Genomic DNA, 14608 nt, shown 5'->3' on the forward strand with positions numbered 1-14608 from the left:
GACGTAAGTTAAGTTTTTAATCAAGGTTAAAAAATATAACTTTTTTAAACTTATTTATTTTCTATTATATTATTTCTTGTGATATTAAGCATACTTCTTTCCATACTAAATTGTGTTGTTCTTAATTTATAAATTTCCTTTGCATTTAATGTCCATGTTTCACAGCCATATGTTAATATAGGAAGAATCTATTGATGAAAAACTTTCCTTTTCAGGCATAATGGTAATTGGCTTTTGAATATTGACTGTAATTTTCCAAATGTTTCCACCCAAGCAACGTGCTTTTTTTTAATTTCGTCCATGATATTTTGTTCCATTGATATCCTTTGTCCTAAATATATGTAATGATCTACTTGTTCAATTTCATCATTATTGATTTTTATTATTTCTGGTTAGACTAGCTATTGAATATAATTCGATAGCTATTGAATATAACGAGTTTTCTTTAAGTGTTGCTAGCAATTTGAAGATCATGGATACGAGTCTGTAATTCATGTGCAGTTGAAGTAAAGATAACTATGTCATCTGAAATATCTTCCATTTATCTTCAGACGCTTTCCTTCGCAATTAAGAAGTTTGAATATTTCTTCTAGGAATACTGTGAATAGTTTTGGAGATATTGTGTCACCTTTTCTTATACCTCTTTGTATTTCCACAGTAGATATGTTGTGATGTTTACATTGAATTGCTGCAGGTGTGTGCTCATTGGATAATCTTGACATATGGCTCTTTAACTTACTGGCTTACTAAAGCTTCAATTATTGTGCAAGTTTTTATTGAATCAAAGGCTTTCTTGTAATCAGTAAACCCAAGAGATATTGGTAGTGTGATATTCATTACACCTTTCGCTAATATGTTATATGCAACTTGAATGGTCCTAGAATTGGTCTAGAGTCGCACAAAGCCTATCCTATGAGCCAAGACTTTGTAAACCATCGATGATAGATTGATGGGTCGGTAATATATCAAGTCTTCTACTTCGCGTTTTTTGTGCATCAGAGTAATGGTAGCATTTTCCCAAGTTCTTGGTACATAATTTTTCTTCAGACATAGGTAAAGTAGTTCTGCCAAGATTTTGTGCATTTACCCACCTGCTTTTAGAAGTTCAGCTATAACTCCATCCTCACCTGAAGCTTTTCCATTTTGTAAGCTTTGGATACTCCATTTCCTCTGGTAAAATCTGCAGTACTTCAGTTATTTCGTCGTTATCTTCTTCATTTGATTCGTCATCCTCATATAATATTGAGTAAAATTCTTCAATCTTTTTTACTTTAGCATATCTTTCTCTAGTTATGGTTCTATCTCGTAGTTTGGCTGCAACCATCTGTTTACTGCTGTTCATCAATTGATTGTTGTTTGGTTTCTTTTGAGATTACGGTTATCTAAATTTGTTTATTGTATATTATTATGTGTGTGTGTGTGTTTAAAATTATTAACTGACTTAAACACCGAGAAAAAATACAAGATATTTAATAAGGGTTTCACTACTAGTTTCATCGGAAATGCCGACTTCGTCAGGTGAATACAATACCATGGAGAAAACAATATCTTAAAAATATATTGTACTTTAGATAAAACAGAGTTTAGAACAAGTAGTAGTTGTGTTTGAAATTGACGTCAACATCAAATAGGCTGGAGCTCAGCTTCAAACATCCATAAATGCTGCAATGAATTAGAAAGACGTATCTTGGAATCCAAAGAAATAGCTCTCGACCCTTCCCATCTAAACAGCAATCAGTTACAGCCTGCCCGATTCATGTAGCGCTGTAATCCAGTTTTCGAGCACTCATGATATCATGGATGGAACACGTTCAAAGAATGAAAATAGAAAGTTAAGTATAATTTCTGGGAAATGCCCATGCTACTCCTCTAAAACACTATTAATATAATTAACAGCTATATTTTAGCCTGTTTTTGTTTAGGAGTGTCCCTTATATTTAATGCATTGGCTAACATAACTCAAAAGGGGTATATATATATAATTTAGGACATTACGGGCCAGTGTAGAAGGCAATTATGGCAGAATAAAAAATGTTGAAAGATTATGTACATACCTTGATTTTGGTTTAAAGATGCCTTCTAAATCCAAGCTGTTGTGGAAGGGGGGGGGGGGGGAAGAGAGGGAAAGAACATGGGGACGTACTTGGGACACTGGAAATAAGTTTGGGAACCCGGGTTACAATTAATAATATATATATATATATATATATATATATTATTTTGTTGTGGGGAGAGGGGGGGGAAGGAGGGTATCCTTATGTGGAAACTGGGGGAAGGGTTTACGGGGTGTGGACCGTTTCGGTCTTCGTCGGAACTTTGTGGGAATGACTGTAGGGCTATGTCAAGGCTGCAAGATGTATCTGCCAAATTTGGGCATTTGTTGTCGCTAAATGGCCGGAGGCGTGGCTTAATTTGTAAGTTTTGGATCGTCCAACATTCGGAAATTAGGTAGGGGCGGTGGACGTTGATAGAATTACCATCACATTTTATGGCAATAGTTTCGGATATTCTAAGCATCGTTTCGTTTTCTTGTTTGTCAATGATTATGGCTTTGTCAATTTGGGGAATGTGTTTTAGTTCAAGGGCGTGAGCTGCAATTTCAGTCTTCCCTGTATTCTGTGGTTTGTTTTTCTTTTTGATGTTGCGATGTTTTTTCGTGTTCAGATATTCTGGAATAGGAATATTGCAATCCCTGAAGTGCTCTTGTAGTCTAGTCCATAACGACCTAATTGTAGAGCCCGTGTAGGTGACGTCACAGTCTTTTTGACAAGGAAATTTGTACACTACGTTGTGGTGTTCGAATAATTCTCTATGAGTGAGAGATTTAGTAGGTTTTAGGAGAGTTCCTAATTTATGGTTTGTGGTGAATACTAGCTTATAGTTCGTGTTTTTGAAAATGTATTTGTAAGCCTTGTATGTGTTTTGAATGTATGGCAATTTGATGACCATGCGTGTCGGGAAGTCTGCTTTTGTTGTATTATTGTTAAGACGGCATTTTGCCGTAAAATTCGCGTAATTTATTAGATGCGTGGGGTAGTTTCGATTTTTGAAAACCTGTGTTAAATACTTGAGTTCAGTGTTAAGAAAATTGCTGTTGGTGGAGAATTTGTAAGCATTGATAAATTGTGATAGGATGACTGATTTTTTAACGGAATATGGGTGGTATGAATTGAAATGGAGGTAGTTTCCGACATGTGTGGGCTTGTGAAATATCTTCGTGGCAATTCTGTTATGGCTTCTGATTAATGTAAGATTTAAGAAATTGATGGATTTGTTCTGTTCTGTTTCCATGGTGAATTGTAGTCTGTTGCTAAAATCGTTGAGGGATGTTTGTAAGGCGGAGATGTGTGAGGGTTTGCCAATGCATAGAATATCGTCTACGTATCTGCCATAGAAGGTGATGCCGGAGGGAAGGGAAGGGGGAGTAGAAGTGATTCAGTGTGCGCCAGAAATAACTCCGCTAATTGCCCACTGATGTTTTGGCCCATTGGGAGACCGAAAATTTGAACATATAAGGAGTTGTTGAATTTAAAGAAGTTGGCGGATATTGTGAGTTTAATCAAACTAATGATGTCATTTGGTGTTAATTTTGTGCGTGTGTGTAGGGTGTGGTCCTCGGAGAGTAGTGTGTGTACGATGTCTAAAGTTTTAGGAACATCCACGTTGGTGTATAATGAAGTTGCATCTAGTGAGGAGAGGATGTCATCCTGGGATGGAGTAGTGTTGCTTAATTTCCAGAATAGGTCATCTGTATTTTTGATCATACAGATAGACGTTGTTAGTAGTGGTTTCAAACCACTCATCAAACCACTACTAACAACGTCTATCCCCCTCCTCTCCCCACAACAAAATAATATATATATATATATATATATATATATATATATTATTAATTGTAACCCGGGTTCCCAAACTTATTTCCCGTGTCCCAAGTACATCCCCATGTTCTTTCCCTCTCCCCCCCCTTCCACAACAGCTTGGATTTAGAAGGCATCTTTAAACCAAAATCAAGGTATGTACATAATCTTTCAACATTTTTTATTCTGCCATAATTGCCTTCTACACTCGCCCGTAATGTCCTAAATTATATATATATATACCCCTTTTGAGTTATGTTAGCCAATGCATTAAATATAAGGGACACTCCTAAACAAAAACAGGCTAAAATATAGCCGTTAATTATATTAATGAAAATAGAAAGATTACCAAAACAAGCCTTAAAGTACAAGCCATTAGGGAAAATAAAACCAGGACATCCTCTTAATAGATTCAACGATGATTTCTTAGGCAGGAACAGGCTACGCTAGGTCTAAATTCTTGATATGCATGGTGATGATAATGATATCATTCACACGTACAGTGCTTCACGCCAGAACTAACGCTCGGACTGAATTTCAAACATGACTATTGTACGCCTACAGATGCAAGACCTTTCGACACTTGTGCGCATGTCAGAAGCAGGAGAATCCATTCCGATAATAGGGTAATCAATCCGTCTTGTGGGATAAGTTTTTATTATTACACGTCGGAAAATTAACTTTTCTTTTATGAGCATTGTAGTTTTTAAAGTGGTAACTATTTTGTTTGTATAATAGTTGGAAAATTTTACGTATAAAGCATGTGATTTCGCGTGTTGTGACCAAATCGTACATCCTTTATTTCCTTCTCCCCTTCAGCATGAATTGACTATTCTTGGCAATCTTCCAGACCGGGTTCTATGAAGTGTGTGCGTAATATACTACTTGTTCTAAACTTTGTTTTGTCTAAAGTACAATATATTTTTAAGATGTTGTTTTCTCCATGGTACTCTATTCACCTGACGAAATCGGTATTTCCAATGAAACTAGTAGTGAAACCTTATTAAATCTCTTGTATTTTTTCTCGGTGTTTAAGTCAGTTAATAATTTTAAACATGTCATTTAACCGAGTCAATTACTATATATATATATATATATATATATATATATATATTATGTTAAAGATACCAAGCAATTTTATAAACCTTTTTCCCTAGGTTTTTAATCCTTTTTAAGCAAACAACAAGTAAGTCAAGTTTGTAGCTGCACGTAGTGCAACACTGGGCAACTCGTTGTAAAGATGGAGTAAGATTTGATCACTTTCCTTAGAATTTTCCCTAATGCATTATATATATTTATATATATATATAATGTTCATTATATATATAATGAACAAGGAAACGGATAATGGCTTAATCACAAGATGGCTTCTTTACTGTACGAAAGATAACCAGCGTTTGATGGTTCTTTCTACAGTTATCCTGAAAGTATGGAATCGAAATCCAGTCTCCTTATGAAGAAAAGATGAATGATTAACGTTTTTCTGCTATTAATGTAAATTGGATTCTATGATTACGCAGTTAATCTTTTGAAATAAGGAGAGTTTTAGAAGAAAGAAGTTTCATATGCCTAAGTGTCGTCAACGCAGCTCATCCAAATGGAAGTACAGTACTGGAACTGGCAATATTTAAAGTAGGTTCTAAACCCTATACTTGGGATTCCTTTCTTTCCGATTTACAAACCATCTTTCAAAGGATTAGCGTTATATATCACGGAATCCAATTACGCTTTTAATCCTGTACATTACAGGTAAAAACCAAGAAACATTTTCTAGATCTCCTCATTTAAACATTTATTATTCGTTCTGATGTACTTAGATTATTATGGACATACTTTAGAAACTACGTACCAGAACATTGGGTAACTTGAAATACACTTAATTAATTAATATATAAGGATAATTTCAATTTATTCATCCTATATAATATTTATTTAACATCTAGATGTCCAACAGACGCCAGCATTATGGGTCCCTTGAGTAAAGTTTTTGGAAATGGACAAATACTTCATGCCCCTTTCGATGCATTCAAATTTCCTACATCTGACATCGTGCAGTTTAAAGCGCTGGTGACCCCTTGCCTACCTAGTTGTGAACCAGTATGTATTTAAGTAGCAAAACCGAAATTAATTATTTTTATTTATATGTACTTGTGTAATAGTTCTATTTCCCACATTCCACAGAAATTCAGAATTGAATATCCTTTAACTAAAATATATAAATAATTAAAAATCTTCGAAATCTTGAATTTAACTCACCATTAAGAGTAAAGTAGTTTAGTTAAATACAAAATTAAAAAAAAAATCAGCTAACGCCTTTTTATTCCCGTATATATGGGAGTAGGCGAGGCCATTTAGCCCTATCTAACTTTTGGAGACTGAGTGGGCAGTTCAATCTCCACTGGTACCCAATCAGAGACAGATGGCCCAAGGCTATCACTAATTAAGCGGTACGCAGTGAAGAGAGACGGCTCAAATGTGCCGCCATCTCGTGGTCTCTAACCCTAACACAATATATTTAATGTCTGAAATAATGTGGGTTCTACGGTCGATTTTCTTGAGTTTACAGGACGAAAAACCCGAGTTTCCGGGAGGAAAAACCTGCTTGCCCGTGTCAGAGAGCTGGTGACCCCTTAAAGTAGGTTCTAAACCCTATACTTGGGATTCCTTTCTTTCCGATTTACAAACCATCTTTCAAAGGATTAGCGTTATATATCACGGAATCCAATTACGCTTTTAATCCTGTACATTACAGGTAAAAACCAAGAAACATTTTCTAGATCTCCTCATTTAAACATTTATTATTCGTTCTGATGTACTTAGATTATTATGGACATACTTTAGAAACTACGTACCAGAACATTGGGTAACTTGAAATACACTTAATTAATTAATATATAAGGATAATTTCAATTTATTCATCCTATATAATATTTATTTAACATCTAGATGTCCAACAGACGCCAGCATTATGGGTCCCTTGAGTAAAGTTTTTGGAAATGGACAAATACTTCATGCCCCTTTCGACTAACTCGGGAACCGGTCGAAAAAAGGCTTAGAAAAATTTCCTCTAGTCGCCGACTAGACTCGAAACCAAGACTTCCTTCGTGCGGCCTAGCGCGATGGTGTGCAAACGCCACATCCACTGAGCTACACAGGCTCCCTGTGTAGCTCAGTGGATGTGGCGAAATACAAAATTGAAATACAAAATGAAATACAAAATTAGATTACATATTTCCTCTGAGATCTTACGAGCTTCTAAGAAAATCGTAGGCACCAGCTTTTACTTCAAACTTGAAAGCTCGAGGGAAAAGCTGGACATATTCATAAAAGGTTTAAATACTCAGTCTTCGAGGTAGGCGCCTTCTTTAAATATGTCCAGCTTAAGGCACAGATGTTTCTAAAAGCTGGTTTCAAAAAACTAGTTAATAAATACCGGAACCGCTTGGTGAACTTCTTATTGGTAAACATAAATATCCGGTAGTTGGAGTTGCATTGCATATTTTCTCATTTCAATGCTTTCTGTCTTTATATGTGATTATTAACTAACCGTCCGCGCGGTTAGCCTAGTGGCTTTGAGCTTCGCAACCATATGCCTGGGGAAGTAGTGTCCTCGGTTCGATTCCCTTCGCCGACGCGAGGAGCTTAAAGATCTTCCTCAGCCATAGCCAAGTTAGCCGGTCTTGGGCGTGGACAGCAGGGTTTTTCCCCCCAGTTTATCTGGGGGTTTTCATCCCGCAAGCAGGCAAACCGGCCCCGTGAACACACTGATCTACAGCCATAAATACTTAACTCCCTCCATAAGGGGGCTCAGCTCGCCCCAATAGGGACGGGGGAGAAAAGGGAGGAAACTCCATATGAATAAATAAATTAACTAACCAAAGTGCAAAATTACTAAATTAACCAATTACTAAATAAATCTTAATTAATAAATTACTAAATATTAATTAATTACTAAATTAAGTAATTAAAATCGCTAAAATTAACTAGTACAAATTACTTAGAGCTATTTTATGCTCCTAGAAACTGTTTTTCCAATGCAACTAACAGCCTACATAATAATATATACTCGCTTCACAGTTTTGTCTTAATACTTAACCAATATCAAACCTAGTTTGATAAGTTTAATTCAAAATTATTTAATCATCAGAGAATGAACACTTCCGATTAATTTCCTAAATCTTAACGTTCACCGAAATAACAGCAGACTTGATTTTATTAATTTTTTTTCATGAAGTCACGAATACTAAAAGTCTGGTGAGTTACATCTATCATTTCTCATACCAATAAAGTACACTGCTTGGATAGAAGTCAACGGACACTATAGTGCGAGGAACAAACAGTCATGGTGTCCACCTTAATAAGATGTAGGGCCTTTCGCTGCGATGACTGCAGCGACCCTAGGGTCTACTTTCCTCAAGAGCACGATAGCGATCAATGAGAATTTTGGATCATTCTTCCTGTATATATTATGGATTTTTAACATAATATATTTCGTTGAATAAAATATCTCATGCATCAAAAGTATCATTTGAACATGAGACTTTTTCGTCCTCATATTATAACAATTAATCTTTATTTTCAGTAAAATTTATTTTTATTGTAACTGGATAATGATTGTTCCAATAAAACAAACAAATGGTATTTGTAAAAGTTACCGAACTTTAAATCCAATAGCTCACCCTTTCACGATAATAGACTATTGGTAGTGGGGGGGGTTCTTTTCGGAACTCAGGTTTTTCATCCGCAAAACATTCAAATTGTCCAAAAGAACACACGCAATTAAAATAAAGATATCGATCTTGTAGCTTTAGTTGCTTCGGCCGTAATTCCTAACAACAACAACAATCTCAAGTTTCATTTTTCTGCTCAAAAGCAACGCAAAAATTAAACTATCCGTGGATTAAAAATATAAAAGTTTAAATACATTTAGAAAGAATAAAAAGAGAAATACAGGTCGTTATGCATTGCCTCCTGATTGATTGTCGAGGAAAAGAAAAAATCAAAAACTAGCAGAAATCGATCATAAGAGATTCAAAGAAGACGAAGGGAATTTTCATGGGAGATAGCAGAGAATTTTCGTATTTTGAATGGAGATCTAGAAGGGAGTAGAGTTAAGCTACCACGGAAGTTCCTGTCGAAGGCGCAAAGGGTACATTGTCCCCCCCCCCCGCAGTGTAAATGATAAACGTATACAATGGTAGCAATGTCTTCCTGAAAATAACGCGACTCAGAGTAGCGGTGAGTTGTCTTCTTAGGAAAGCGAATCTGATTCCAATTGAGTTTTTCTTTTTTTCTTTTTTTTTTTCCCCAGAAAAGATTGGAGGATAGGTGGATCTACCTACGCCTAATTCATTAGCTGTCCAGTCTTCTTTAGTAATAAAGCACAGCTTCATTGCTCATGTTCACGTGCTACGTGCTAATATTGAAAGGAAGAATTTTTCTTTGACAAGTCATGTTTAATCGAAAAGGGATCGAATGCTATAAAACAGAGTCATAGTCAGATTATTATGGCATGTGTTGAATGTCACTAGTATTTAAGATATCCGGAGAGTTCATCGAAAGGCAATTAAATGAATGAACAATTCATCGAAAGACAATTCGTCGAAAATGCAATTCATAGAAAAAACAATTCACCGAAAATTTTAACTTTTCGAAAATGTTATGATAAAAGTGATCCATTTAAGAACAAAAACTGAACCGTGCAGAGTGAGAAAGCAATGCTACTTGATAGGGAATAATTATAGAATAATAGGGTTTCTTGTTGTCTTTCTTGTCCGATAACTTTGATGTCTGTTCATGGGACTGATTTGCCTGTTTCTGGAAGGAAAAGCCCAGCCTACGCAGGCTCCATTGTTATTATTGTTACTAGTAGTAATATGCGACATCAATACAGCAATTTGTGTCCCATAATAATTCATTCCATAATAATTCTATTTGAATTATTATGGGATGAATAAAAGTTTCAAATAGCGAATCTGATTCAGATTCGATAATCGAAACTTTTACAAGAAAATGTTGAACCGTTCCAGTTTTCAGTTCAGCTGTATTCGGGGCAACGAAGAAATCACTTGTCCAAATCATGTATTATAACGGCTCTCTGACTTAGCGGAATTAGTAGAAGTTGTGGGTACAAGAAGCTGTCTGCACGGTTCCAAATGGATCACTCTTTTATCATAACATTTTCGAAAAAAAGTTTCGAAATGATATTAGCAATTCCGCTTTGGCTGGATCAATTTAATGAAATTTTAAATCAATTTAGTTAAAATTTTCGCTGAATTGTTTTTTCGATTAATTGCATTTTCAACGAATTGTCGTTCGATGAATTATTCATTAGATGAATTGTCTCTCGATTCATTTTTTTTTTCGATGAATTTTCATGGAACCAGTATTTAAGCGTTACCCATTCAGCTCTCTATGGCAATAGAATAAAATATGAATCTTTCTCTCGCTGTGTGTGTGTGTGTGTGTGTGTGTGTGTGTGTGTGTGTGTGTGTGTGTGTGTGTGTGTGTGTGTGTGTGTGTGTGTGTGTGTGTGTGTGTGTGTTTTCTTACTTAATTACTAAGTGTTCCATTACAGCAGGATAATAGGATTAAAAATTTGAAACAATCTCAGCTATGCATTGAGATGTGACGCGAAGAATATGAGAACTTAGGCGTTTAGATTATGTCCTTTAATTGTAAAGACCTAGTCTGAATTTCTTCTAGAAATAACGAGGAACGTTTACGAGGACTTACAATTAAAGATAAGATAGGGCTTTGTATAGTGGCGTCTCCCCCCCCCCCCCAAGTAGAACAAACTAGAGAGAGAACACTGCAAGCTATTCAAATTAATGAGTTGTCTTGCTGTGATCCCAGCCAATTAATTTGAGTGGATTGACTTCTAGCGATATTCATTTCGCCACCAAATGTCAGTGACAGTTGTTTATTACATCAATAGATGCATATGTTGTTAGACAGACTCTCTGTCTATAGGAAGAAACATTCGGAGTCATGAAGACCAACTAAGTTAGTTCTGTCCTTGAAACAACCTAAGAGAGTATCCCTCATAGTGACGCTTGAAACATGCGCCGCTTGCCATCACATGCGAGAGTTGCGTGGGAAAAAAAATGTTGATTAGGGCCCTGGGCAATGAGTCCATAGGTATCTTTAAAATTAGTAACATTAAAAATGATTTTTTTCCATAACTGAAAAATTTCGTTAATGTAACTTTTTAATTTCTCATTCAGGTTCATTGTACAGTGAAAACCCACATCGGACTGAGTCGAGAAATGAATTCAATGGGCAGAAAGAAGAGGAAAGTAACATCTGTAGGAGCGCACAGAAAATCGCGAATGTCTGAGGACGATGAGCTAGTCGTAGTACAGACCATCCAGATTACAGATAAATTTGGCTTTGAAAGAACTGAACGTAAACTGACAGATTTTGATGAACCTGAAAGGCCAAGCATCAGCTCGACAGGTAAGTCTGTTGGCATAAAATGCTGTTTTGTTACAATATTTCGATGACATCACCGTCTGAAATGAGCAGTGTGTGTGTGTGTGTGTGTGTGTGTGTGTGTGTATGCATGCGCGCACCCCCCCACACACACACACACGAGGAATTTAGTAGCAGGATGCTCATTTTATCGAGATGCTAGTTACTGCAAATTTTATGGTGCTTCAAAGATCGTTCGATGTGTGGAACATCTTCAGCAATAAGCATTCTGAAAAGAAAGAGAACTTGAAATGCGTCAAATTTAGTGTTAAACTATATACTTTACTTCTCAAGAAGCCATCTGTTCTTGTTGTGATGAAATATACCATTTTTTTCTGTTTTGATTTATATTTTAAATGAAAATAACAGCAACCGCGTTACTGCTATATTCAACTGTCTGCTATTATAATTAGTGCAGATATCATTTCACTTTATCAGTCACTCGGGTCCTTTCACCAACTGAACTACCAATACCGACTTTAAATGTAGTTCAGCTAAAAAAAAAAAAAAGTGGACAACTCGAAAATAAATTGTAAAACATTTTTTTTTTTTTTAAATCTAAACGAATAAGCATGTTGGTTGAGACAAACTGCATAACTTTAATTTAAAAACTTTCCATTAATCCCATTATTCACTACACTATTGTGCTGCACTTTCTCACAATATTTTGGGCCCCCTGGCAACACGATAGTTAACAACAAACAGAAATAACAACAAACTTCGACTGCAAACTGGTAAGTAATATCTTATTATTCGCTTGGTAGTCACGATTTTTTTTTTTTTTTTAAATTTTATTTAGTGATGTACAAGCAGATAATACATTTCGGAATGACACAAATGCCTCTATGGTTTCCAATTATTTGTTAATAGATCTATACATGATACTTAGATTGACGTTTCAATAGTAGCTGTAGCGCTTCTACTTTCGTATTTATAAGTTTACTGACTTACATGTATGTATTAGGTATAATTAATGTAAGATTGGTAAATAGCAGTTCAGTTATTTAACACTTTCATTGCCAAGCTGAAAATTGGAATTTCGTGTGGTGGCCAAATTTTTTTTATTTTTTTTATTTAGTTAGCGACGTCCACGCGATAACGCGTGATTGGCCGTTTGGTGAGAACTCGCATCACGCGATATAGCTTGATTGGCAACGAAAATGTTAAAGGGAAAAATTCGGTGACGTATCGAAGAGTGCATATAATTCAAATTTACTTGAAATAAAATAAAATAAAATAAAATAAACTTCAGAAACATACATCTCTAATACTGAGGATCCTTGCTGTGGAGTTATTATTATTATTATTATTATCATTATTATCATCAACACCCGACCTCCATGGAGTCAGAGACTCATCGTGGGAGGTACTCACTATTGCATACAATGCTTATCCAACCTCGTCTCTTAAACTGATTCAATGTGTCCAAATCCACAACACACTCAGGCAATGCATTCCACTCACCAACCACACTCCATGCAAAGAACCTGCATCTCACTCCGTTGCTCACACTCTCCCTATACACTTTCCAGCAATGGCCTCTTGTTTTACTTCCCTCTCCAATTCTATGAAAAATTTCTTCCATATCTACCTGATAACAGTTCTCAAAGGGATATCTCATTTTGCCGATGAAAAACACTATTAAACCACATAACTCGATGAGTCTTTGGACTCCTTGTAGGTGTCACGAAATAATAATTAATTAATTAATTAATAATAACGCTATTGTTGCTTTTTTTAGAATGTTTTCACTTTTAACTTCTTACGGCAGGTGGCAACGTACCAAATATTAGCAGTTTATTTCAAAAAAAAAAAAAAAACATTTCACAGATAAATAAATCCTCCGACGTGGTTTATTCTGAAAAGAAGTAAGCATAGCTTCTTTAGTACTCCGTAAGGTAGTTGGAAGAATCATGGGATATTGCGCCCTTCAATTAGAAAAGACTTGCGTTCATTTTCGTCATGACGAGAGGAAGCCACACACACACACACACACACATACACACGCACACACAGAGGCAAATCGGCCAGAGAACACACACACACACACACAAAGATACACAATTTAGACAAAAATATTATCATTGGAGGGTAGGGAGCTGTGATTAGATTCACAGATTGTCTACAAATCACGTCATATTTTCCTCCTCTGCAGTAAAACTTCATATCTCGTCCTTCTCTCTGACATAAAAAAAAAAAAAATCACATTTGACGTCTGTAGACGCTGCATCTGACATGGTTTTGACAATGATGTCTTTTGCTAGAATAGGTGGTAGGGTCGCAGATTCCCTTTCCACACAAAGTTTGTAGGACAATAACAAACATCCATGCCCACGGCGGGATGGATTCGAATCCACAGCCTCTTGGCTGGAGACCGGACACGCTAACTACTCGGCCAACCAGGCCGACATATCGCAAATTTAAATAAATAAAAATACTTCATGCATAATTTTAGTTTCTATATAAATTTATTTATGCTTTGTGACTCAATTCGTTTAAACTGAATTTCATTTCTATATCTTTCTTTGATTTTCAAGGTTTTAAAATATTTTAAGTTGATGTGTTTCTAATTAAAACAATTCAAAATATTCTAAGAAAAATTTCTGCATTTTGTAATAATATTATTTTAGATGTATTCTCTCTCTCTCTCTCTCTCTCTCTCGCTACTACAGAGTATCAGTTTCCCTGAATTCTTTTTCCCACACTACTAAGAGTGTGATAGGTATCATATGATTCCAAACCAAATTTGTAATAACGTGGAGCAGGCAGTACGATGACAACAATGTAACCAAGTTCGCACAGGTTCACGTCATGCAGTGATTTCATCATCTTTACGTGTAATCAGATGTTCTTTATAGCTGCCCAGAATGCCTCAGGATGATGTATAGAATATGTATTATGCTGTTTCAGATCGACAACTATGAAACTAGTTAAGTGAGGTCGAGGAAACTTGGCGGTCAAGGAAATTAGGTTTTTTTCTTGAGGGGCAGTTGTTTTGCTTAACTCTAAGATCGGTCACTAACCTACGTCTGATGAGAGGATTGCTCTTCTAGCAGAAATTTATACCTTCCTACCGGATGGCATTTGATTTGATAATACTTTAAAAGTAGCATCAAAGATCTGAGTTTGTAATAGGTCAGATAAAGACCTGACTTATTACAAATGCTTAGATCTTTATGAGATACTGTATATATTAAAACCTGCATGCCCGTAAAGAATAGAGTTTATTCATGAACAAATCATTCACTTTCAGATAACGAGTGTTCTGTGAATATACT

At 35.7% G+C, this 14608-nt stretch overlaps 1 protein-coding gene across 1 annotated transcript in view; it reads left to right on the forward strand.

Moving 5' to 3' along the window:
• Positions 1 to 14608, forward strand: part of LOC150108750 (uncharacterized) — a 48289-nt gene that overhangs the window by 27647 nt on the left and 6034 nt on the right. Inside the window, exons 9-10 of the mRNA XM_090390516.1 lie at positions 5801 to 5954; positions 11084 to 11315. Of these exons, the coding sequence (XP_090246642.1) occupies positions 5801 to 5954; positions 11084 to 11315 (386 nt within the window). The remainder of the gene's footprint in view (positions 1 to 5800; positions 5955 to 11083; positions 11316 to 14608) is intronic.

Source organism: Typopeltis vanoorti, chromosome 3, assembly GCF_054136105.1.
Source record: "Typopeltis vanoorti isolate ZY-2024b chromosome 3, IOZ_Tvanoo_1.0, whole genome shotgun sequence".
In the NCBI taxonomy this organism is placed as follows: Eukaryota; Metazoa; Arthropoda; class Arachnida; order Uropygi; family Thelyphonidae; genus Typopeltis; species Typopeltis vanoorti.